The following is a 24593-nucleotide window of genomic DNA, read 5'->3' on the forward strand; positions in this document are numbered from 1 at the left end:
AACATTCATGTGCAAGTTTTTGTGTGGACGTTGGTCGTCCTTTCTCTCGGGCATGTACCAAGGAGTGGAATTGTGGGGTCCTCTGGTCACCGTTTAGTATTCTGTGGAGCTGCCAGACTGTTGTTGTCCAGAGTGGCTGCATCGCTTTACTTTCCCACCAGCCATGTCCAGTGTGGAAGGGAGCAGAGACTCTGGCAGGAGCTGGCCAGGGCTGGGGTGGGTGGGAGGAGGGAGTTTTCCAGATGGGGGATCTGAGTGCATGCGTGTGCCAACAAGAATGACCCAAGAGAGGGTGAGTGTGGTGATGTTGGAAGGAGGGCACTAATTGCAGGAGTTAAGTTCTGGAAGGGGGGTAGAGAGAGGGGAGCAGGAGGTGAGGACGGGCACAGCCAGGGGAGTTCATAGGGTGGTGGCAGGGTAGGGGAGAGCCCGCCTGATGGCGCCTGCTTTCTCCTTGAAAACAGGAGAAGAGGAGGTGGGTCCAGTGGTAGGAGTCTCAGCCGTTGGGAGAGCTGGACTGCAGACGTAGCAGGCAGATGCAGCAGAATGTCCAGCTAGCGTCGTGCTCACGTATTCATGATTCCAAGTGAGCTCTCCGTCGGCGTGCAGACCTGGAGAGGGCGGCTGGGACAGTGGGAAGGAGGGAAAGGTTTTCTGGGGCAGTGGGAAGGAGGAAAAGGCAGGGAGAGAGCTGTGCGTGTTCACAGAATTATATGCATCTAGACTGAGAAGTCCAAGGTGGTAGGAAGGGAGGGGGGGAAGAGGGAGGGAAGGGAGGAGGACTTGGTGGGGGTGGGTAGGGGTAGGGACCGTGATGAAGCTGTGAGGTCATGCACTGGAGGGCTCGATGAAGCTTGGTAACAGTTGGAGCCCGAGTGCAGGGGTGGGGTGAGCAGGACGGTGGTGGGAGGGAAGCGGACACCTGCAGTGGGGGGGTGGTCTCTGAGTTCCGGCCAGTAAGTGGTCTAGGCTGGGGATGGAAGCAGGTTGCTGGATTGGGGGCGGACCCGAGGGAAGCCACTCCCAGTTGCGTGTATCACCCCAGCCTCTACTTGCTAGCCCGTCCTGCATTTCATACAGTGGAACAGTTTTAAGCTGGATTTGCTGGAAGCCTAGAACCCGAGACAGCACAGCTGGCAGTAAAACCTTGGTAATGGAATTTCCAGAACAAGTTTGGGCCCGAGAATGTGCTCTCCTTGGGAGGTGGTGGGATGATTGGTTGGGTTGGAGGCCTGCTCTGCTTCTTTCTCCTCTGGGGAGGCCCCACATAGGCTCACCTTGGAAGAAGCAGAAAGAGGGGACCTGGCTTACCCCTCACCTGGCTTCACTGGAGCTGTCATCTTGAAATAGATCCTCCTGGGCATTCTGCAAAGGTTAGTGAATCTGAGGGCCCGGCAAGGGGGCTCTGGATTACACTTTGCTAGAGGGAGGGCATGCAGCTGTCCTCCCGGAGCTCCGCAGCTTACCTGTGCCTGGACCCCAGCTTACCTGTGCCTGGTCGTTGTCTCTGCGCTTGACCCGGCACAGATGGGGTGCTTTCCTATCTCAGCCCAGACTTTGGCACCTCCACAGACACAAATGTCAGTCTTTGGGGGTCTCTTCCGGGAGAAGTGTTGGGTTATTCCACCCTTGCCTCATAGTTTCTGTGCAAGTACGTGCGATTTCAGAATAAACACATTTATATGTACACGTACGTACTAATTCTAAAATAATGTGGCTTCAGTTACCTGCTAAAATATGTGGGACCTCATCCTGATGGTAGACAGCTACCAGTAACCTGCTAAATTTGCTCAGTTATGACCTATGGCAGGAGACAAGGATAAGCCTGCGCCTACCTCCTCCATCACCACATGACCCCGTCTCCTTCAGGCGCCCTGGACTTACCCTCTGGACCTGGGGGCTTCCCCTGCAGGGAAGCTGGGCTGAAAAATCTGGGAGAGCATGGCCTGGAGGCCTCTGAATGAAGACACAGCGGAAAGCATTACTTTTGCAACTGACATGATGTCACTGGCCATACTGGAGATGTCAAAGAGGTCCCCCTCAGCCACTCACCTGCCAGGAAAAGCCCCTCGGTAGCAGCGGTAGGAAAGGGGTCCAGAGTCCGGCTGCTGGTGGCCACGCCTGCACCTTGGAGAGTTTCCATTTGGAGAAATGGCCTGAGGGCCTGCACAGTATGTGGCTCAACTGGATATAACCAGCTATTTGCTGTTGTTGTTGGTGTTGCATGAAGAATCTTTCTAATGTATATTTCCACTGAGTTACCGTTTCCATGCGAAGAAGGTACTGGTGAAAACAGATAGGGCCGACATTAATTTCCCAGCAACTTATGTTCCCCTTTTCTTGACATCTTATACAGAAATTTGATTTGATTTAAGTTCTTTAAAATTAGCCACCACTTTTCAGAAATATAAACATCTCATAAATTGAGAGACGGGAGTAATTTCGCAGGGAGGCAGAGAGCCAGAACATTCCCCTTGCCAGTCTGTCTGCCCCAAGTGGTGCCTGGTTTCCTGGCCAGGGCAGAGCTGGAGATAGTCCGCCAAACCTCTCAGAGTGCGGACAGGGAAACCTAGGGCCATGGGGGAGGGACCTGCCCAGTCTGCCTCCTGACCTGGTGGCTGAGCCTGCCCACCCATCCCCTCTCCAGGAGGCGGGTCTCCGAGGCTGAGGGGACGCCCCAGCCTGGGCAAGAACTGCCTGTCACGGTGAGACGGTGAGACGCAATCCTCAAAATTGGCCAGGAACAATGCTGGCAAGTTCTGTCCTTGACCCCTGGGGTTTGGTGGGATCCACAGTCACAAAGAGGTTTGAAACTTATTTCCCAGGTTGTATATTACAGGGCTTGGGTCTTTGCCCTCACCACTTAACTGGAATAGGGAAATAGGGTTCGCTGACTCTTCCCTGGGGAGAGGCCGGTGCTGTCACTTACTTGCTGGGTGACTGGGCAAGTTTCTTAACCATTCAGAGGGAGCCTATTTTCTTATCTGTGAAATGGGTCTAATATTTGCATCTATCTTATAAGGCTGTTGTAAAGATGAAATAACATATGTAAATATAAGTGGCAGATAGTGCTGTTATTATCAGTGATAAGAAGACTGCTTAGAAAGGGTGGAGTGTAAGGAAGCGTGTTTCAGCTCAGTAAAACATGACCAGTATCCCTGCACAGCAGTAGGTTAGATCTTGAAGGAGGGAGCTCTCTGTTCCTAGAGGCATCCAAGCAAAAGTGAAGAGCTCCCCTGAGTAGGGAGGTGGTTGAAGGACTGAGGCTTCAGACTGGGGCAGGCATGGTGATCTTGAACGGCCCGTGATCGTGGACAGGAGGCGTGAACCGGATGGCCGTGCCTTGCAGCCCAGCCCGATGCCGTGCGGATCATTCCAAAGCCTGCATCCCTCGTGTGAGGCCCTGAGATCTGGTGGCCACATGGGGCAGGGAATGCCAGAATTTGAGGAGCTGCAGTAGCTTTGGTGGAAAGAGGATTGGTGGCGGCCGACTCACGTGCTCAGTAGGTCTTAGAGGATGTCGTCTCAGAACAGTGGATCTGCAGTGTGGAAATTGGTGGCATTTGGTTACATAAAGTCCCTCCTGCTTTCAAAAGAGGCGGCTCCTATTCAAGTGGAGAAGGTCTGAGAGATCGATAAGAATGGTTCCTTCATGAGTTTACTGGTGTTCACACCTGCATTCCCAGTGTTTGGAGCAGTGCTTGTATAGAGTAGGCACTCAATAGATGCTTGTTGAATGAGTTAAGGAATTTGACGAATATATTTTCCTTCAGGACTCCCTACTATTTCCCAGGCACTGTGGTGGGTGGGCTGGTCTGACTGCCTCCTAGAGCTGGCGCCGGGGGGGAGGGGGGAGCTCGCGCAGCCCGACACGTCTTCGCACACATCTAGTTACATGTCTCGTTGGCCCCTGTGATTATTGCCTTCATTGGGGGCTCATAACACATTTGCTGGCCTTGGCCAAGGTTACATTTTTAATGTTTTTATTTCCAAGGCCAACACCTGATTATTTTTACAGGCATATTTTGATGCAGGCGAAAAATTAGATTAAAAACAGAGCACGCATTCCTGTGCCCGACCCTGGCTCTTTCGCTGTTGGCGAACGAAAGTTAGCTGCTGTCCCGGGTGTACACGCACACATGCTTTAAATCTGAAATAATAGCCCTTTGTACTGGAGTGGCGAGCCGGCACCCGTGTGAGGGATAATTAACCTTTACCAGTAGGAATTTCCCCCCCTTGTCTGCCCTGTAGGTAAACGCAGATCTTTAAGATGGTGCTTTGCGGCTGGAATTCTGTGCTCTGGGGGGCTGTGTGTGTATTTATGGTGATGCCTTTCCAGCCTCCCCGCCCCCCTCGAAGTGCTGGAACCCTTTGTTTAAATGACATGTTATGTGGAAGCCCGTGAGTGCATAGCACAGGAAAAGTCCCCCCCCTTGCTCGGCGTCCTCCCACCTGCTCCCGTCTACACACATGTAGTCACACACATTTGTGTTCACAAATGCTCGACTGTTCTGTGCTGTGTATTCACACTCCTTCTCTCTCCCCCTTCGCTCCTCCGGCTTGCCGCGGGCCTGGTGCAGGCGGGCCTCATCCGCACGGACAGCAGCGACTACTTCATCGAGCCCCTGGAGTGGGGGCAGCAGGAGCGGGAGGCCGGCGGGAGGACGCACGTGGTGTACCGCCGGGAGGTCGTCCGGCAGGAGTGGGCCGAGCCCGGCGGGGACCTTCACAATGAAGGTAGGCACTGGGCAGGTCCCTGAGCTCCACCTCTGCCTGGACCTGCGGTGTTTTTAGGTCCCCTCCGAGCTTAACCTCTCGAGTCCTGGCGTCAGTCTTCACATCTGTAAAATGGGACTGGACCATGTGTACCAGCAGAGAAACCCCAGTGGGCTTTAGGGGCTCCTACAGCCAGCTGGAGTCGGGGGGCCAGGTGAGCGACTCGAGCCCCCTGGACTGTGGCCCTAGGGACTCTAGAGGTCTCTGTGTGGCTCTATGTTGCTTCGGAAGGTGATTTTCCTGCCTAGTAGAAGGTGCAATGGCTGCAGTTAGCTCTTCCCCCCTAAAAATCAACTCAGACCTTGGGAGCCACAGGAAGGAAGGTCTTAGGGCACTCACAGGGGGGACTGACGGGTATCGGGGCATTGGGGTCAGCTTTGTGTCCAACAGACCATTTTTAAATCCTATGTCTAACCCTGTCGGCTGTGAGACCCTAACTAAGTCACTTAACATCTCTGAACCTCACTTCGTAATCTGTAAAGTGGGGGGCGAATTGTTGGGGCTCTCTCAGGTTGCATGTCTTAGCGATAGTGTACATAAAAATCCCAGCGTGGAGGTGTTTGACGCATAGCAGGTGTTTGAGACATGATTGCTCTTACTCCAGTATTGTTATTAGGGTCAATGCTGATAGGTTAGGGCGAGAGCCCCTGAGAGCAGGGGTATCCTTGCAGCCTGGCGATCGGCACAGAAGCCCGCACACCAGCAGTGCCTGGGGCCCGTGCTTCCCGGGACCGTGCTTGTGCGAACAAAGTGGTTGATGCAGCGTGTGCTGGTCCCGGGCCCATGGCCAGCTGCATGGTCCAACTTAGCTTTGTCACGAAGCCCCTCTGGCCAAGAGGACATGAGGAGGCCTTGGGTGGAATCTGGCGGGGGACGGACTGCACCCTCCTGCCAGGGCCTGGTGGGGTGGGACAGAGCGTGAGGGAATGCGTGGAAACCAGTTGTCCCCACACGCAGTGCCTCCTTCAAAGCTCTAGCTGCTTTCCCAGCGTGGCTCACAGGAGATGCCGAGCTGGGTCATGGAGGGCTCTGCAGGCCTGGGGTGAGGGGTGGGGGGCAGGGACTTGGTAGAGCCTCTGGGGGATCGGGGTGGATTTCAGGGGCAGCCTGGGACAGCACCATGCCCTCCACTGTGGCTGGGAAGAAGGACAAGTCTCACTAGGCTCCATTTTAGCTGGGGCCAGTTCTGAACAAAAGACCATAAATTTCCCCTCTTGGGGAGACCCTGGGAAGTTCTGCTCCACAACCGTGGGCCTGGAACCAACCACATTGCCTGCCATCACGGTCAGTGGCTGGGAAGTCCGGACCGCTGAGCTCAACAGGGTTGGCGCTCAGGCCCGGGAAGGCTGGTGGGCCCCCCCTCCGCCATCAAGCTTCCCTCTGGAAGTCCTGGGCCTATGGGTGATGCCATGCCCCGGGCCCACCCGTATCCCTCCTTAGAAAGACAAGTGGCAGTGGAGGGCTTTTCTTGGAAACCTGTGACACTCACGGTTATTTTAAGACCACTGGTGGGTCTGAACCCAGTGGGTATATTAGCATCTCTGGGTGTGCCTGTCTCCATGTATCATTCTTGACTGAGTCGAAAGGTTTCACCTCACGTCTGTGGGTGTACCTCTTAGCACCCAGAGAAATGCCTCAGAGGCCTCGACCAGCCAGTCAGAGCCTGCTGTGAGAAATCTGCCTCCACCTGAGGACCTTCCTCCATCTCTGTCCGCCCCCATGCGCCATGCTGCCCACGTGTCAGCCCAGCTCAGGTGTCCCCGCTTCTGAATCCCTGAGCCTTCTGGATTTCTCCTGGGACCGTCTTCTTGTCCCAGTTAGGCCGGGGGCTTCCTGAAGGAAGATGCCACGCCTTCATGATCTTTGTTCCTTCACATGAGCTCCGCAACCCCACAGGGTGTGGCTTTCCTCAGGAAAGGAGAGGAGGCATCAGAAGACCCACCAGAGTGATTTTCTAGCTGAGCTGTGGCTCGTGGAGGGGCTTCAGCATAGAAGTATCTGATGTGCACCGATGAACTTGGGGACCAAGGGGACTCTCCTTGGCACTCGGTGTGGTCTTGACGGCTGCTTCCTGAAGAGTGCAGGCGTGTACCCGCAGACTCACCCACTCATACGTAACACACACTCACACGTGCACACTCACACACCTCACACACTCATCCACTCATACGTAACCCACTACATTCGGAGTCTGGAGCTAGAAATTGCCCTGGCTAGACCTCCAGGTATGGCTGGCCCCCTCCCAGCCCCTCAGGGACTGCCCTGTGGACCCTGCTTGGCTTCAGGGGCTGTGCCCTGGACACTGCCATACTCCTAATGCTGCCCTTTCCCTCCTCACCCCACGGTCCCGCTCTCTGTAACCCCTTCCCACCCTACAGTCCCCACGTGTGGAGAGAACGGGATGCCACAGGGCCACGGGCACCTGTAGCCAGAGTCCTAGCTCTCTGGCTGGCGGCCAGGGCCATCGGACGTGAGGATAGCCCAGGCTGGGCTCTGGGCCCCTGCTGCTGCTGCTTTATTTTAACTTGAGATAAATCCACCATTTTAATCATTTTAAAGTATACAAATCAATGGGTTTTTACAATGTTTGCAATGTTGTGCAACCATCACCACTCTCTGATTCCAGAACATTTCTGTCACTTTCACAAAAAGTCCTGTACCCGTGAATTAATGAACACTCCCCTTTCCCCCCTCCACAACCCCAGGCAGCCACTCATCTCCCTTCTCTCTCTATGGACGGGCCTGTTCTGGATGTCTCGTGTAAAGGGAATCACGCAACATGTGGCCTTTTGTGACTGGCTTCTGTCGCTTAGCCTGTGAGGCCCATCCGCGCATAGCCTGCGTCAGTCCTTCAGTCCTGTGCGTGGTAGGGTGATACTCCAATGGCATGAACAGACCACATTTTATTTCTCTCTTCATCTGTTGATGGACTTTTGGGTTGTTTCCATTTTTTGGTTTTGATGATAACGCCACTATGAACTTTCGTGTACAAGTTTTTGTGTGGACGTATGTTTTCAATTCTTTTGGGTATAGAACTCGGAGTGGAATTGCTGGGCCCTGTGGTAACAATGTATTTAACTTTTTGGGGGTCTGCCAAACTGTTTTCAGAGCAGCTGCACCATCTCACATTCTCATGGGGCTTCTTGGGTGGGCTCCTGGAAAGCCTCCCAGGGCCCTGCTGCCCCAACCCTCCCCGCTTGGAAATGTTACCGATGTCTGGCCCGAAGGATGAGAGATGGAAGAGGGTGTGGGTGGCACCTCTCCAGGGCCTGTGGTGATGTCAGCAGGCCCTTCCCATGGCCCCTCGCTATTTTTGCTGAGAGGGAAATCTGGGTGGGCCCTGAGAGGGCGTGATTATGGGAGAGCGGGAGCCCTGGGTTTGCATTCTGGGCTTTGGCCATTAATGTGCTGTGTGACCTGGGATGAGTCAGGCAACCTCTCTGAGCCTCCCTTTACCAGACCTGGCTGGGAGAGCTGTAAGGGTCAAGCTGTACATTTCACTTATGGTTCATAAACCTACAGGCCCTGCTCACGTGTTGTGATGGGAGTAACTGTTATTTAGTCTCCCTGCTCCCTGGAGAGAATGCTTGCCCCCTCTCCTCCCCTCCTGGGGCTTCTCCCTCTTCTCTCCCAGGCATTTGTCTCTGGGCTGCTATACTCACCACTGGGCTCGGGTGCCAGGTTGAGCGAGGTGACAGCGTGAGCTCCACTCGCCACGCTGTGAGTCACTCAGAGGGCTGGCTGCACGTTTCTGCTGGGCACACGTTTTTCCAACTCTTTAGTCTAGTGCTTTTTTTCCCTTTGCACTTGCAGGCTACTAACCGAGAAGATAAAGAGAGACAATAGCAGAGTCCCATGGTTCCCTGTTGCCCTGTCCTCAGATTTCAGTTTCTAAAGTATTGTGTTGATAGAAGCTGAGAGGCAGAACTTGGGTCTCTGCTGAGGTACCCTTGGAACCCTTCATGCGGGTCACCCACACTGTGGCTGGTGTCACCCCATCCTTGCTCACAGTGGATTTTGCCAGTGTAGTTCCTTCTGCTTGGGACCCTCAGTTCCCCATGCTCCAGCAGGTTGTCTCCTGGTCCCCATCTGGCCCAGCTTAGATGTCTCCTCCAGAAGCTTCTGTCAACTGCCCAGTCCTGGTTTGGGTCTCTGGTGTGGCAGCCTTCCCTAGTCAGCCCTCCTGTAGGCCTTGAAGTTACAGTGCTATTACCTTCTGGTTCCTTCTCTGTCACCTGGGGCAGGCAGTGAGCTCAAGGGCAGGGGACCCTACCTTCATTACCCACCCCATAAGTTTGGGCCCCACTTGCAACCACACCCCTTGATATATGCTGGGGATGCATTGGTGGCATTTTTCTATCCTTAGCCCCTGTCCCACTGTTTGGGAGATTCTCGCATAGCTGGATATTCTTAGAAATCAATGATACAAGTATCAGAACTTCAGGGTAGGATGGTGGGGAAATCATGACATGTAAAGGCTTTGAGGCCTTCTCAAGAGACCCCAGGCTCCTATCCTGCTTTCTTAGTGCGGGGGAGGAAAAGTAATTTTCCCTTTACCCTTCTAGGTTCTTGGCTGAGGCACCCTGTAATAAAAGATTAGCAAGAATAAAACAAACAGAAGTTTAACTACATGGATACCTCCTGTATGCGTGGGAGCGGAAAATGAGTAACACCCCCAAATGGTCCAAGCCGCCACCTTAACATCTCCAGCTGAAGACAAAAGATGATGTTGGTGGGTGGGGAGGAGGAGAGAGTTATGGGAGGTTACCAAGAAAAGCAAAGTAAACAAGGGGAAGGTTATGTGGATTTAAATCATTTCCTTCTTTATTGATAAGAGTTTCCCGAGATTTAGAGTCATCCTCCTTTTCCTGGTACAAACAGGGAGACACCCTTACAAATGGAGATTTTCCTTTTACAAAGGCCTCCTCCTGTTGCACGCTCACTTCTATGGAATTTCCAGAGCTTTATCTGTGTCTGCTGGTTCTTAAAAATAATCAGTCTAAAATAATCCTCGTGCCACAGAGACATATTTTGGGGTGGCAAATTTTGTTCCCCTTCATTAGTTTTTCCCACAGCGTCCTCAGGAACCCTTAACTCCCTGCTCCAACAGACGTTGCTCGGGTCTGTTCAGACGAGGGAGTCATGGCCGGTATCTGCTTTGGGCAGATTCTAGGTAGCAGCATCGATGGCCACGTTTCCAAGCCCGCTCTCTTGATCCGGACAGACCTGGACAAGCGACTCTGGATCTCAGTTTGTTGACCTGTTTATTGGGGGCAGTAACCTGAGAGTTAAAAGGATTGGATTGGATTCGATTAGATTGGGGGTCAGCAAACTAAGGCCCACCACGTGTTTTGGGAAATTAAGTTTTATTGGCACAGACATACTTGTTTGCTTATATATTGTCTATGGCTACTTGTATGCCAAGTTGAATAGCTGAGACAGAGACTGTATGACTCACAAAGCCAAAAATACTTACTATCTGGTCCTCTACAGAAAAAGTTTGACAACTGCTAGATTACATCATACTAGTTCACGAATCCTAGTTAAATAAATATTTTTGTTTTTTGCCAAAAAGGCAAAGTAGTGGTGATGACATTTTGGGTTGCTGGCAGTGATGGGGAGGGATTTGGGGGGGACATACTCCAGGGGTTCCTGCGTAGGCTGCAGTAACACCACGATTTTTTCCCTTTATTGAGATGTTTCCACCCACTGCCACCTTTGATTGTTACAGCCAGCTCCTGGGTAAGAGATCAAGGATGGCTCATCTCCATGTCACAGGAGGGTAGGGGGAGGCTTAGAGGGGTGAACGGGCTGGGCTAGGGTGCATGGGGAAATAGTGCTGAGTGGGAACTGGGACCCAGGCTCGTGACTCCCGGCCAGATCCCCTTCTCTGCTGTTCATCGCCTCAAAGACTCAGCCATGGCGTGGTGCCCAGCAAAGGGCTTGTGCCTCTGAGTTAAGCAGCAGTGTGGGACGAACCCCCCTGCTAAGTTGGCTTCCAGAAGCAGCAAAAGCGCCCACCTGACGGGGCTGAGTGGGCCGGTGGGTGGCATCCGAGCGGCAGCCTCTCCTGCGGATCTGACCTCTGTCTCTTTTCCCATCCTGGTTGGCAGCCTTCGGCCTGGGCGACCTCCCCAACCTGCTGGGCCTGGCAGGGGAGAAGCTGGGCGACGGGGAGCGGAAGCGGCGGCACGCCAAGGCGGGCGGCTACAGCATCGAGGTGCTGCTGGTGGTGGACGACTCGGTGGTGCGCTTCCACGGCAGGGAGCACGTGCAGAACTATGTCCTCACCCTCATGAACATCGTGAGTGGCCCTGTCCTGGGGCGTCGCCGCGGGGGCGGGGCACCGCCAGTCTTGGCCAGAGCAGCCCATTTCTCTCCAGCCTGCTGTTTTCCGGTGGGTGTACGTACAGCTCGCACCGTAGCCCAGCAGTGCGACAGGCCTGAGCTGGCCCTGGCGTCCACTCCAGGCCGAGGCCGTCTCCACCGTGCACGCCTGTGCCGAGGTGCCCCCAGGCCATGGGTGGCAGCCCCTGGCCAGCCGGAACCAGGGACAGTGGTGTCAGGGCAGGGACACATTCAGAGCCCGAGGCAGGCATGGTCAGGGGCCTCACATGCCCTGGAATTGCAGGGACTTTCCTGAGACTTCATCTACAGAAAATGCCCGATCCCAGACGGGAAGACTGGCCAGCTAGTTGTCCATCTGCCAGGGATGGCGGGGATCCCAGGCCCTGAAGGTGGGCCTTCGGTGTTCACCGAGAACAGAAATGCTGTTATGTGGATTTAGGTCTTCGCCTCCATTGATGAGAGTTTCCAGAGCTTCAGTCATCCCCGTCTTCTGGTGCAGCCAGGGAGGCACCCTACCGTTGCCTTACACGTGCCAATGTCTCCTACAAAAGGGTCGCTTCCGCTGAGCTTTTCAGAGCTGCTCATATGTCTGTAGTTCCTGACAAATAACCAGCTTAAAACAATCAGTATGCTGAAGAGGCATCTCTTGGGGTGACAAAACCTGACCCCCTTCATTGTGTGTGTCTTTGTCTAAGCCCCTGAAAGGGAGGTCCTGAGGTGGGGGTTTTGTCTTATACTTTTTTGAGCCCCAGGTGCACAGAGCACAGTGCCCAACCCCTGATAGGTCATGATATGGAAGTTAGCGGCGTCTATGGGAGAGGCGATAATATGGAAGTGAGCGGTGTCTATGGGAGAGGCGATAATATGGAAGTGAGCGGCGTCTATGGGAGAGGCAGGGAGCCAGCATCTGCTGAGAGGGAACGGGAGGGCAGCAGATTTGTGACCAAAATGTCTGTGTAAAGAAAAGGCATCAGATCCAATTACAAGGAGCCTCAGGGAGGGGAGGGCTGCCTGAAAGTCGGCCCCCTCACCACCTCTTTGTTTGGATATTAATTCTTCTGTCCCTTAAGGAACCTGCTGTTTGGGACTCGAGGAGCAAGGGCTACCACTTGGGGCTGTTTGTGAGGGAGGGGAGATGGCTATGAATAGGGACACACTACGTCCCCCGAGCACCTGAGCACCCACCCAGACTCTAGAGACCGCGAGCCTGAGCCTAACGTAAGGCCACACAGCCAAGCACTAATCCCATTAGTGGGAGAGCCAAGTTAGAGTTAGCGGCTGGAACCAGCAGGTGGAGAATGGGAGTGGCGGCGGGGCAGAGGGCAGGGGAGGCCTTAGAAAGCCCTCAGGTGGGGCGCCTGGGTGGCACAGTCGTTGGGCACCTGCCTTCGGCTCAGGGCGTGATTCCGGCGTTCTGGGGCATCAGGCTCCTGGGCTGGGAGCCTGCTTCTTCCTCTCCCACTCCCCCTGCTTGTGTTCCCTCTCTCACTGGCTGTCTCTCTGTCAAATAAATAAATAAAACCTCTAAAAAAAAAAAAAAAGAAAGCCCTCAGGTGCTGGGAGCCTGGGTCCTGGGTCCAGAGTGGGGGCTGGCAACCCTATGAGTGTGAGCCCACGAGCCAGGCCCTATTTAGTCCCGGAGTCCTTCAGTTTGCTAAAGGATAATTTTCAGGAAAAGGTAAAATCATGACTCTCGTACAGAAATAAAAACAGGCAAGTGTTAAAGGTTTTGCTTCACTCACTAATCAATGAGAGAATCAGGCAAATGTTTTAACCCTCTCAAAAGAGAACCCCAAGAGTGGAAACATTTATAATCAGGAATTTTGAAATGAAGGCGCAGGCAGAGAACAGAACTGGCTGTCTCATGGGGTAGAGGGCGAGGCAGAATTTGTGCATCTGTGGACAAGAATCGTGCGTTGCTATCCTGTGTTGAGCTCTCAGCTGTGAAGGAGCTTCCATGGAATCAGAGTCAGATAAGGCTGAAAGGTGTGCTGTGGACAAGGCAGTTTCCATCAAAGCACATGTTATCGTCATTCTCCGAGTTTCCCTCCTGGCGGGGCTCCCAGGTGCAGAGCCCCTCCCGGGGACAGCAGGGAATCTGGTGGCCCATCTGACTTACGGGCTGCGTCCCTGTTCCTGGAGCTGGGAGGGTGGCAGCCTCGCTCAGGAGACACCCCTGGGCACTGGCTGTGTGACTGTTCCAAGTAACTAAGTGGTAGAGGCTTTTTGGTGACTCATGTAAGGAGATATTGTTTTCCGTAGAGCAAAGGATACTTTTGGAACTGTCTTCCAAAGGCTTGTCCAGATGGAGATGTGATTCGATCAGAAGGGTCTCGTTAAACCCCTCTGATCTGGAGCTGTGTGGAGGGTGGTGAAGAGTGCATGAGAAGTGCCACCAAGTTCTTGAGGGTCCTGATGCGGAGGCTAGTCACCTAGTATGTCTTCTTCCCTGGCGTCCCTTGCCATGTCCCCTGAACTTTACTGAGGACCTTTATTGGAGAAAAGTAAGCCTGTATCCCATTCAGGCTCTCTTGACCCCGGACCCATGACTCAGCCTTGGCCAGGGAGCTCCTCTGCGTGGTCCTCACCGAGGGCTGTGCCCTGAGGGCCTGCCTTGGAGACTGCTGTTTCCATAGGCTCGGTTCCACTTTCCTTCTCCTTACAACCTACCAGAAAGTAGGTGGGGAGAGTAAATGTCTTCCAGAGGTTCCTGAAGGCTGCTTGAGGCTGCTGTTTCTGCTCGCTGCCGGCTTGCGCTCTGGATGTGGGAATAGAATGGGAAGTCGAGGCAGAGCTTCTCCACCCGCCCAGGGCCTGTTCCTCCGGGGGAGGAAGGCTCACCACGCTGAGGAGCTGTTGTGTGCAGACCCATAGCTATCTCCGGGGGTATGTGAGTGCTGGGCTCCTGACTTCCCAGGTGCACAGGGCATCGAACCAGAGTTCTGGCCCTTGGAGGTGAGCGGATGGGTGGCCGACCACCTCTCCTCCCAGAGGACAAGCAGCTCAGCGTGTCCATTGTGTTGGGAACTTTCTTTGGCTGGAATGCTTGAAACACTAATTTCCTGAGGGATTTCATGAAGCCAGTAAAAAGCGTGTCCCTGAGCTGTCCCCTTGGTGTGCCTGCATGCCTGCGACCATTTCTGATCCTGATTTGTGGGGCCAGGGCTGGCCTGGTCTTATCAGTGAGAGATTCGGTTCCCGGAATGTATGGTCCCATTGTGCTAACCCTGGAGGAGGGGGTGAAGCCATTAGGGAAACACTCCAAACCATCTGATCAGGCCCTGCTCACGGGCAGCTCTCAGGGCCTCCTGCCTCTCACTTTGCCTTTGCATAACCCTGGAGATGTGCTGTACGTATTCATGCAGCTGCAGATGGTGGCCCGACTCCCTCTTCTCTCCTCCCGACATGCTGGTGGGCCCTTCGTGGACTTTATTTGCCTGTGCCTCCGTTGACCCATCCGTGCCAGGCCACTTACCTTACAACTTCTCCAAATCTTAGGACAGGTGAACCATTTTGAGAGCTTTGAAACATAAGGAGCAGTTGTGTTCAGCATGTAGTGAGTGCCTGGTGTAAGCCTAGTATGACAGACTCTTATTCTAGAAGCTTTGGTCTGGCTGCAAAAACCAGCCTCAGTGTGTGGAATAATTTGGGGGCAGTGCTGAAGGAGCTTCGAGGAGGCAGCCATCCCTGTGGACTGGGGGAGAGGCTTTCTGGAGTGGTCTGGAGCTGAGCCATCCTGGGTGGGGGGAAGGGTTTGGTGAGGTGGAGCGTGCAGGCGCGGTGATCACGCCATCACGCAGGGCAGGGTTATGGGGGCAGGAATGAGGGGGCAGCCAGGCCGGCCGAGCCCTTTCAGGAGCTGTGGCGGGAAGGTCCCTCGGGCAATAGCTGGGCTCTGGCACGGAGAAGAGTGCCGAACAGTGCCTGACAGGGGCACCTAGGTGGATTTGGGGGAGAAGAAGATGGACCCCAGAGCCAGCCGAGGCTGTGATGGGCCAGCGGGAAGACTCCAGAGACAGGGACTGTGAGCTTTCTCGAATATCACAGTATCATTCCAGTACCTACCACATGTCAGGCACGGGGCTGAGAACCTCACACACAGGCTCCATGAATCCTCACTGTGGCCTTATGCCAGTGGCATTCCTTTGACCGCCCTGGCTCTAGAAGCCAAATGACTTGGCTCAGAATAGTAAGTGGCCAAGTTAGGATTCAAACCCAGATCTGTCTGAGTCCAAAGTCTGTGCTTTCCCCCCATTGCTGCTGTGGTACAACCTGGGGTGGGCAGCTCTGAGGAGGAGGGAGAAGGAGGGTCACAGGCCCCTGGCCTGGTAGGTAGGGAGGGTGCTGCCGCTTTACGGAAGGAACCTCTCCCCAAAACGGTCTCCATATCCGAGTCAGGATTCTGAGGCTTCACCCCTGGGCTGGCTTCCTGCTCTGGGCTCCTGGCTGTGGCCGGACCTGCTAGCCAGGGCCATGGAGAGAATCAGGCACCGTCAGGGGCCCTCTCCTTGCCTGGGGTGACTCACCGAATCTCTGGGGCGAGGACTCCCTTGCACAGGGGGATCCTCCAAGGGCCCAGAGCCAGAGCAGAGGGAGGGTGAGGAGACAGAGAGGCCCCTTTGTTGGTCCTCACCGAGCCGGTCTATAGCCAGACCCTTCTTGGCAGCCCACTCTTGGGGTGGTAGGCTCGCTGCCCACCTTGCTCTCCACCCCACCTGGCCAGGCTGACACCACAAAGGCATTGAACGTGGGTGCTGGAGAGATATTGCCTGGTGTCTCTGAGACGGTCCTCTCCGAAGCCTCTCAGATGCCCTGCGGAGAAAGTACGGTCCAGATGGCTGTCAGACCAGGGCCTTGGTGGCCTCAGCCTGGGAGGGTGGCATTCTCTTGGCATGTAACTGTGTTAAATATTCATCATAAAGGCCGGTTTGGAACACCACAAAAAAACTGCTTTCGTGCTGACAGAGTGTTGCTTGGCCAGCCCTTTTCCGTTCGGGGATATGTGAGCCTCCGGAGCCGCTCATCGTCCCTGCTCATTGGAAGGACACAAATCCTCCCCCTCCGTCTCCTGTGAATCCTTCCTCTTCTCTTGTCTCTGTCCAAAAAAAGCTTTCCACTCTCTCCAAAAAGCTTTTTAGGGCACTCAGAGTCCCTCAAAAGTAAAGCAAAAATCTTACTTCAAGGTAGTGGTTCTTAATTGGGGCAGTTTCGCCTCCCAGGGGACGCTGGGGAAGGTTTGGAGATATTTTTTCGTTATCCCAGCTGGAGGGCATGGGGGGCTTCTGACACCCCCGAGGAGCCGGGGCTGCCGTTCACCGTCCTACAGCGTACAGGACACCCCCAACCTGAGTGGCCCTTGGGGCCAGGGGCCCGGCCCTGAGGATCCGCTCTGGCTCCCACGTGCTGGCGTTTGCTTTTTCAGAGCAGGGCCCCTGGGCAGAGAACGGTGCTTCCCACAAAAGCTCGAATGCTGGGGCTCCTGGCAGGAGAGCCATAATAATAATGAGCATCTGTCACGGCGGTGAGAGCTTTCTGGTGGACAGAGTGCTTTTGTGCCTGGCATCTCCGTGGCCATACGGGGGGACACACTCCTGAAATCCTGTTCCTGGGTTGGCCTCAGGGACCTGCCCTCAGCTCCCAAAGTGGGAAGCCCAAGTTCTGAAGCAACCGAGAGGTACCACTGATCGAGCTCCTCCCTGTTCCAGGCCTTGTTCCAGATGCTTGACATTTGCCTCACCTTCTGTCCTCGGGCTTCTCTACAAGGTTGGTCTGTCTACACTCAGATGGGAGAGTAGGGCTCAGCGGGTGAGGTCATGGGCCGTTCGGGTCTTTCTAGATCTCTAGGTTGCCTCTCTTCACTCTCCGACAGGCCGACCCGGGACAGAAAGGCTACTGCGTTTTGGAGACAGGTAGTGGAGGGTACGTCCTGAGCATTGAGGACCCGTGAAAGGGGCTCTGTGGGGCTTAGGGGGGGTCCATCCCTGTGTACCCTGGAGCCCTCCTGCACGAGCAGCCAGCCTGTGAGGTGGGCCGAGTGGCGGAGGGGTGGGAGAACCGCTCAGGCCAGCCTGCAGGCTCCGGGAGCCTTGAAGGGCCGTGCTGATCCGAGGCAGCCACTTGGAGCCCGCACCAGCCCTTGGAAACACAGGGCTGTGGTTGTGAACTTTTAGGGAGAAGATGGAGCTGCTGAGCCGGCAGCAGCGAGGGAGAAAAGAAGCAGAAAATTCGATGCTCTCCTCCCACCACTCAGAGAGCGGCCTCAGTCCCCAGGATCTCGCTGGTGACCTCAGAGGCAGGGCCTGCCCACGTGCCGTGGGAGTGAGTGCAGTGCCCCGGCCAGGGCTCAGCGTCCCAGCCCCGGGGGAAACCGGGGCAGCTCTGGCTACTGCCCGGGTCAGGCCTATGCTGGGGGCGGGGGCAGCAGGGATCGTGGGCTGCCAGCCACAGAGGATTACTGATATACGGCCCACACTGCACACAGCGCAGAGAGAGCGCTTGTTTCCACGCACGTGCGTGTGCATGCACAGACATCTAGTCACCTGTGTGTTTAACACAGATGTGTGTGTGTGTAGATACGTGTACCAGATGAGGTGCACACATGCAGAGGAGTGTGACACAAACTTGCCTTATTTCATCAAAATCGAACCCATCGATTGTCAGATGCTCTGTTATTATATGTTCTTAAGAAACAGAAAAAGTGGGGCACCTAGGTGGCTTGGTTGGCTCAGCGGCTGACTTTTGGTTTCGGCTCAGATCATGATCTCAGGGTCCTGGGATCGAGCCCCATGCTGGGCTCCATGCTCAGCGGGGAGTCTGCTTCAGGATTCTCTCTCTCTGCCCCCCCCCTGCTCACATGCTCTCTCTCTCTCTCAAATAAATAAATCTTAAAAAAAAAGTAACAGGGGCGCCTGGGTGGCACAGCGGTTAAGCGTCTGTCTTCGGCTCAGGGCGTGATCCCGGCGTTATGGGATCGAGCCCCACATCAGGCTCCTCTGCTGTGGGCCTGCTTCTTCCCTCTCCCACTCCCCCTGCTTGTGTTCCCTCTCTCACTGGCTGTCTCTATCTCTGTCGAAAAAATAATAAAATCTTAAAAAAAAAAAAAGTAACAAAGTACTACCCGTTAAACTCTGATAATGATGTTTTCTTAGCCCTTAGAATTAATATTTGTACTTATTGGAAGAGCTCTTTTAACTTGATTGAGACTTAGATACTTACATTACTCGTGTGCAGACATAGACACGACAGTGTGGGGAAGTAAGGTATTCCCTAACTTCTGTTCGGAGCGCTCCTTGTCCAAGTCCCTTTCCGTAGAGAGCCATCCAAGGGTGTGCTCACCCGCACAGCGCAGTCCCCTGTGCCCTCTGGAGCATGGGTGATGCTGCAGGCGCGCCTTATCTTTGGGATTTCCTCCAAGCCGGAACCTGTTCTGCAAGCTCTGAAAAGTGGGTGCCTTCTCGATTTTACCCGAAGCTGGCCGTGGAGGTTTTCAGGCAGGCAGGACTCACATTCCTTCCTCAGGGAACCCCTAAACGGCCCACTGCCGGCAATGGCAAGGGGTTGCTGTGTCCTGGGAAGCCCCCAGGAGTAACAGGTTCTTGCTCACACGGGCGGTGACAACACGCTCTAACTGCCGCCTGACCCGCCGCGATTGTAAACAGGGAGAGAAGAGCATCTGATGCAGTGCGGTGCTGTTGGAGCACTGGGTCGGCAGAGCCGCTGCGTCCCCGTCTTGTTGGAAGGGTCGGGACTGGGGGGCGGAGGGCTGGTCCCGGGGTCTGGGGCTGAGAAAGGGCAGGACAGGTGATCATGGCCAGGCCTCTCCTTCCAGCAGGGCTGCCCCCATTCTGTTCGGGTTCTGAGGCGGCAAGTGGCCAGGGAAGGCACGTGCGCAGAGCCGTGCTGAGCTCCTGCCGTCGCTGTGCACCTGCTCCTGTCCCAGTTAGAAGAGGCTAACGTGCCACGCCTGATGGAGCTCCTTCGAGGAATGGCTGAGTCTTAGACCTGGAGCGGAGAATGTCCAAGACGAGCATCCCCTAGTGCCAGAAAGGAAGTGCTCCACAAACACCACCCAACCCCCCCCCCCCGAACCAACAGCAAGGCTGTGTTAAAGGGACGCAGGAGCCACCTGAAAGAGCTCCCGGTGGCCAAAGTGGGACAATTTGTGCAACACAATAATGTAGCAGTGAATTATAACCCAGAGTATAGAATCCACACCCATGGGTTCATACGGATCAATAAAGGACAGAATAAATAAACAGATGGGAGGAGAATTCCAAGTAACTGATACAGAGACTCTGTCCTCAGGGAGGTGGATTTGAGCTCCCTCTCCTGCAGTGAGGGCTGTGCTCTGTGGCTTGGTCCCGAACAGCACGGCCTGGGGGCAGATGCGGTCCCAGCAGGCGATGGAGGTCAGCCTCGCCAGGGACGGGTCCTGCTGGTGGCAGTGCCCTGACTCACGTGGAGACGGTGGCACTTCAGCTCTGTGGTCTCCCTCCCCTAGGCCCGTTTCCCCCATCTAACCGTGAGACAAACATCAGTTGTACCCACGTTGAAGGACAGTCTGTTAAATGCCTCACTGGAATTCCTTGAAACTGCTGGGTCGTCAAAACCCAGGGAAGTCGGAGGAACGGTCGGAGAGGAGGAATAGTCTGGAGCAGCCCGAGGTGACGCGGTGGCGAAGTGTAACCTGGGGTCCTGGATGTGATCTCAGAGCAGAAACAAAAGACGTTAGGAGAAAACTGGGGAAATCTGAAAGAAATACGGGCTTTCGTTAGTAATGATGTGTCCTATGGGTTCAGCCGTTGTGACAAATGTACCGCTGTCACGGCAAATGTTAATCATAGGGGAAGCAGGGGTGGGGCCCTCGGAAACTCTCTGGACTCTGCTTGCAGCTTTTCTGGAAATCTAAAGCTATTCTAAAATCAAAAGTATACCAGTTAGAAGGAAGAGAAGGGATAGAACTTCCTTCCGGGCAGGTTGCTGGGAGGGTGCTGTGAGGTGGGCAGGGGCTGTGGCTGTGCCAGCCCTCCAGTGGCCATTCGTGTCTTCTCCTGTTTGAGCAGGGGTGGGCTTGAGACCTCGGGGTCGCACTTTCCAGCACGGCCCCTCCCTGTCCTGGACCTGGCTGACCAGGCAGGTGGACATGTTGCCCCAGCTCCTCGGGAGCCGTGTTCCCTAGCAGTGTGGGAACTCCTGCTGGCTGGGGACCATTCTCCACTGGATCCTGTCCCTGCACCAACAAGGAGAAGCCCATCTTGGCCTGGTCCAGAAGGGAAGGCTGCCAGCTGCCCTCCCATGGGCTCCCCAGGGGCCCAGCTCTCCCCTCCAGCCCTAGACAGAGGCCCAGGCATTTCTGCTGTAGCCACCCAGAGTCTGACCCTCCCTTTGGACAGGAAAACAGATGCAGAGCTCCCAGCCCAATAGACCCTCCTTTCCTTCTTCCTGCTCCCTGGGCTTGACCACAGAGCTCCCCCCTGCCGCCCCCCTCCCCCCAGGAGGCCCGCCCACGCAGGGTTACAGGAAAACAGGGAAGGGGTTCTTGCAGCCACTCCCGCCTTGCCATGTTGCTGTTTACTGGATGTGGAAACCCACTTTCTCATCTTCTCTCCCAGGCCAGAGGAAGCCCACTCTAGCCAGCCTGCCACAGGGGCTTGTTCTAGAAAGGAGCTGAGTGTAGTGGCTAAGAGTCACAAAGATCTGAGTTTAAGTTTGAGCCCTCCTGCTTTCTGGCTGGGTGGCCACAGGTGAGTCACTCAACCTCTCTGAGCCCTGGCTTTCTCACCTGTGAAATGGGAACAATGCCTCTCTTCGTGAGGTTGATGTGAGGTTGTATGCAAGCCTTCAGCATGGTGCCCGGCACGTGGTCAGTGTTCATGAATAGCAGCTCTTCCCCCAACCCTAGTGGTTTCTAGCTTCTGCTATGTGACCATGAAAACTTCTCCCTTCTTCTCTTTTGTCTCCCCTTGGCCAGAGAGAGTCCTGACCTTTGCTTGTTTTTCTAGTACATACCCAGTGGCCATCCCAGGTCAGTACGTGGTGTGGAACCCTAACCTGGGTCTTGGCAGATGTCATTGAACTTGGCTGAGGTGGGGAAGCAAGGAGACCAGACACAGTGTTCTTTTGTGCTCTGTGGGTGTGTCTTGCTGCCGTCGCGCTGGTGCCCACAACCACGGGAAGCGACTCCTGGTCTCCCCAGAGCTGGCGCCCTGGCCTTCCCTCTGGCATTGGGAGGCAGCCGCGGAGGGCAGAGGCTGACAGAGCCAGTTCTGGAGTGCACAGCCAGACCAGAGCCTGTCAGGGAGCCACATGTGGGTGTGTTCCAGGGGACCTGGGCCTCTCAGGTAGCTGTGCCTCCTGGCTGGGGTTCCAGCACCGGCTCACGGCTGTGGCTCAAACCCGTGTGCCAGGGGGCTTCTGAGGTTCTCGGTGCACATGGCAGCCCTGTTCAGCCACCTTCTTGGCCTGTGCAAGCGGTCAGGTCAGCTTCAGCTGAATCCAAGCCCTAAGATCCTACTCAAGGGCTGCGGGTGATCGGGGTGTGTGCAAATGAGCATGCCAGGGCCCCAGAGACGGACCAGGCCAGGGGATGTGGAATGGCAGGGCCAAGCCCACTTTTTTTTTTTTTTAATGAGGAAATAAAGTTGTAAAATGGAATTACTTCATTTTTATCATCCTTATGTAGCATAAGAAAAGACCAGACTATCGCTCATTGCTGAACCGTGCTCCTTTCACCCGTCAGAGCTATTCATCCACCCTTGCTCCTTAGGCCACCTTTTGGGGATCGCTTTCCATCTTCCTTTGCTTCAGACCCTGTGGTGGGGTCTGTGTAACTGTCTCGGGCTCTGTTTCTTTGATAATGTCTTCTTTCATCATGCTTCTTAAAAGCTGGTTTGCAGGGCCCAGGATCGTAGGCAGACGGGTTCTTTATCTTGGTGCTTTGAAGGTATTACTTCATTGTCTCCCCTTGTCGCTGTTGAAAACCTACTCCTAACCAGATGGCCCTTCCTTGGCAAGTGGCCCGTCCTCTCTCTTCTTGCCTCCTGGAAGGTTTTCTCCATGACTGACGGGAGCACGGGGAGAAGTCCCGCAGAGACCACGGCCACCATCTCTCCCCAGGAATGGAGCAGCTATGCTCAGCGCGACTTCCAGAGAGAGACTTGAGGCCAGTGGGGGAGGCAGACGGGAAGGCCGAATGGGGCTCACGGCACCCAGAACTTTCCAATGGGCTGGTACGGGCATTGCTGGAAGCGTGCAAGCAGGGACTGGGGAGAAATTCCCGATTGTGGGTGGGGCTGGCCTCAGCTGTCATGATTACCACTGGCCTCCGGGTTCTCTTGATGACTCCACAGGATTCTTGCCTTTCTCTCCCCTGCACCGAACCTCAGCCCATCTCCTCCAAAGGGCGTGTGACCTTCTCGGGCGAGGCTCGTTCTGGGTCCTCCAGCAAGCCCTCCCTGACCCCTCCGGCCCATACGGACCCCATCTCCTTTTCCCCCAGCTCCTGGGGTCAGGTCCACCAGTCACCTGATGATTCCAGAGCGCTGTACTGTGCTGAGCAAGGTCTCTCCATCCGGAGGGGGCCTCTGCCCCTTTCTGCTCCCTCACTATTGCATTTAGGCCAGTTACCTGGGAGTGGGAGGTGGCATCAGGAGGCCCCACTCAATCCCCACCAATGTTGGACCCTCGGGCTCTGATTCTGCCTCCTGTTCGGAGAGGCGGCAGTCTCTTCCCCATTCCCACCGTGAGGACCTCCCAGTGTCCTGGGTGGAGAGGCCAGTCATTGGAGTGGGTGAGTTTGACCTGCTGAGTGTGGGGACAGCAATGAAGGATGTGGCCAGATTCCGGCAGCAATGTGCCTGGCCCACTTTGGAGAGACACAGAGCAGGAAGACAAAGGCCCTGACAATTTCCAAATGCCCAGAGGCCCTGCAGATGTCTCCACCGAAGCATTCCGGGGACTGCTCTCTTTTCCTGCCCCGGGGCAACCAGTGGGTTTACACGTGTCCATGTGGGGCACAGATGTAGCTGTGTAGAGCGTGCCTTGCTTATCACCCCATCTTTGGTCTGCGTGCTTACAGGGCACGTAAGGGGGGGTCTGAGACATTGGCCGCACCCCATGTGGAAGGGAGGCCACGTTCTGAGTTGGAGGGGCTGAGATATGAAGGTTATGTAAGAAATATCCGTGGCAGGTTGATGATTATTTCTGCAGAACAGCGAAGAATTCTTCGGTCAGAATTCTGTTAGGGAGAAAATATGTGTGGCCGATTGGCCCCCGCATGTTGCCCCCCTCCACCACACAGTTCTCCTAGGAGAAGTCAGGGGCACCTAGGTTGAGAAGGATGTCCTCTCTTTCCGCATTTGGCCACTCTGCCCCCGTGATGTGTGCTGGGGAGCGGATGAGGGTGGAAGTGCCGCCGCCCATTGGATTTTCCGTTGTTCCCTGTGCTGGGGTGTCGGGGGGCGCTGTTCCACAGCTGGTGCTGGTCTTTGGTCTCAGTTGGGGCCAGACGTGGGTGCCAGGTAGGCCCTGGTGGAAGGAAGCCTGACACAGGCTGCTCTGAAGTCCGCGTGCTCACCAGCAGGGGGCCTCTGTGGTGCACAAGGCTTCGGCTGCCGAGCTCTGCGGCCACAGCCTGCTAGGTCTTTGGCCGGCCCAGGAGCAGGCCTCCGGTCGCCTCCTGCTTCGCCCTCCCTGTGGGACTCTCACATACAGTCTTGGCACTATGTTCCTCTCCCTTTGGTAGATGGCAGTTGCTTTGTGGGCTGTACGCTGTTACTTTGCTCCTGGGCCCAGGGGCATGGAGAGACGGCAGTGAGGAGAACAGGGCCATGTCTGGAACGCCATCCAGCTCCCGGGAAGGCGTGCAGGCAGGAGTTGGAGGCTGGGATCCGCTTCTGCCTCTCTGTTTGTGTGGCCCACTCATTGCTCCCAGATGTGGCGCTGGCATGAGATGTCCACATGCCAGCCCTCTGACGGCCATCAGGATCCCCATTCTACAGAAATAGGTCCTAAGGAGTTGCCTGATGTGCCCTGAGCCACCCAGCATCCAGGGCAGAGGCAGGATTTGAACCCAGGACTCTGGCCTCTGCAGCTGCATTGCTTTAGCAGTGCTGTGTGCTGACACTGACTCGCTGAGCCAGTCACTCCTCCCTGCGGTGACGTCCAACTAGGCAATTAGTTACATAAGTCATGGCCCATCACACGCAGACATTGGAGATGATGCTTTTAAATATATGGGATAATGTTTCACAAAACAAGCACCATATAAACAGTATATTTAGTATGATTACTATTCTGTAAAATGAGCCCACGCGTACACACACACACACACACACAGCAGGAAGCATAGTAACTGTGGTTATCATACATCTATCTGGTTGATGGTCGATTTCCTTCTTTTACCTTTTTTGTACTTTTCACAGTTTATAGGGCAAAATGTTTTCTATTAAGAAAAAAAAGTTAAAACAAAA

General features: G+C 55.0%; 1 protein-coding gene across 10 annotated transcripts in view; it reads left to right on the forward strand.

Annotated features, from left to right (window-relative positions):
• The window catches only part of ADAMTS14 (ADAM metallopeptidase with thrombospondin type 1 motif 14), a 72388-nt gene that overhangs the window by 17447 nt on the left and 30348 nt on the right, over window positions 1-24593 (forward strand). For 9 of the 10 annotated variants that reach the window (XR_004626147.1, XR_004626148.1, XM_034662636.1 and 6 more), the window contains exons 3-4: window positions 4581-4737; window positions 10890-11080. The exons of the other annotated variant lie outside the window; for it this stretch is intronic. Coding sequence is in view for 7 of the 9 variants with exons in the window: in XM_034662636.1 (XP_034518527.1) it covers window positions 4581-4737; window positions 10890-11080 (348 nt within the window). In the remaining 2 variants the exon portion in view is untranslated. The remainder of the gene's footprint in view (window positions 1-4580; window positions 4738-10889; window positions 11081-24593) is intronic. 10 annotated transcript variants of the gene reach the window in all.

Source organism: Ailuropoda melanoleuca, chromosome 6 (genome assembly GCF_002007445.2).
Source record: "Ailuropoda melanoleuca isolate Jingjing chromosome 6, ASM200744v2, whole genome shotgun sequence".
Taxonomy (NCBI): Eukaryota; Metazoa; Chordata; class Mammalia; order Carnivora; family Ursidae; genus Ailuropoda; species Ailuropoda melanoleuca.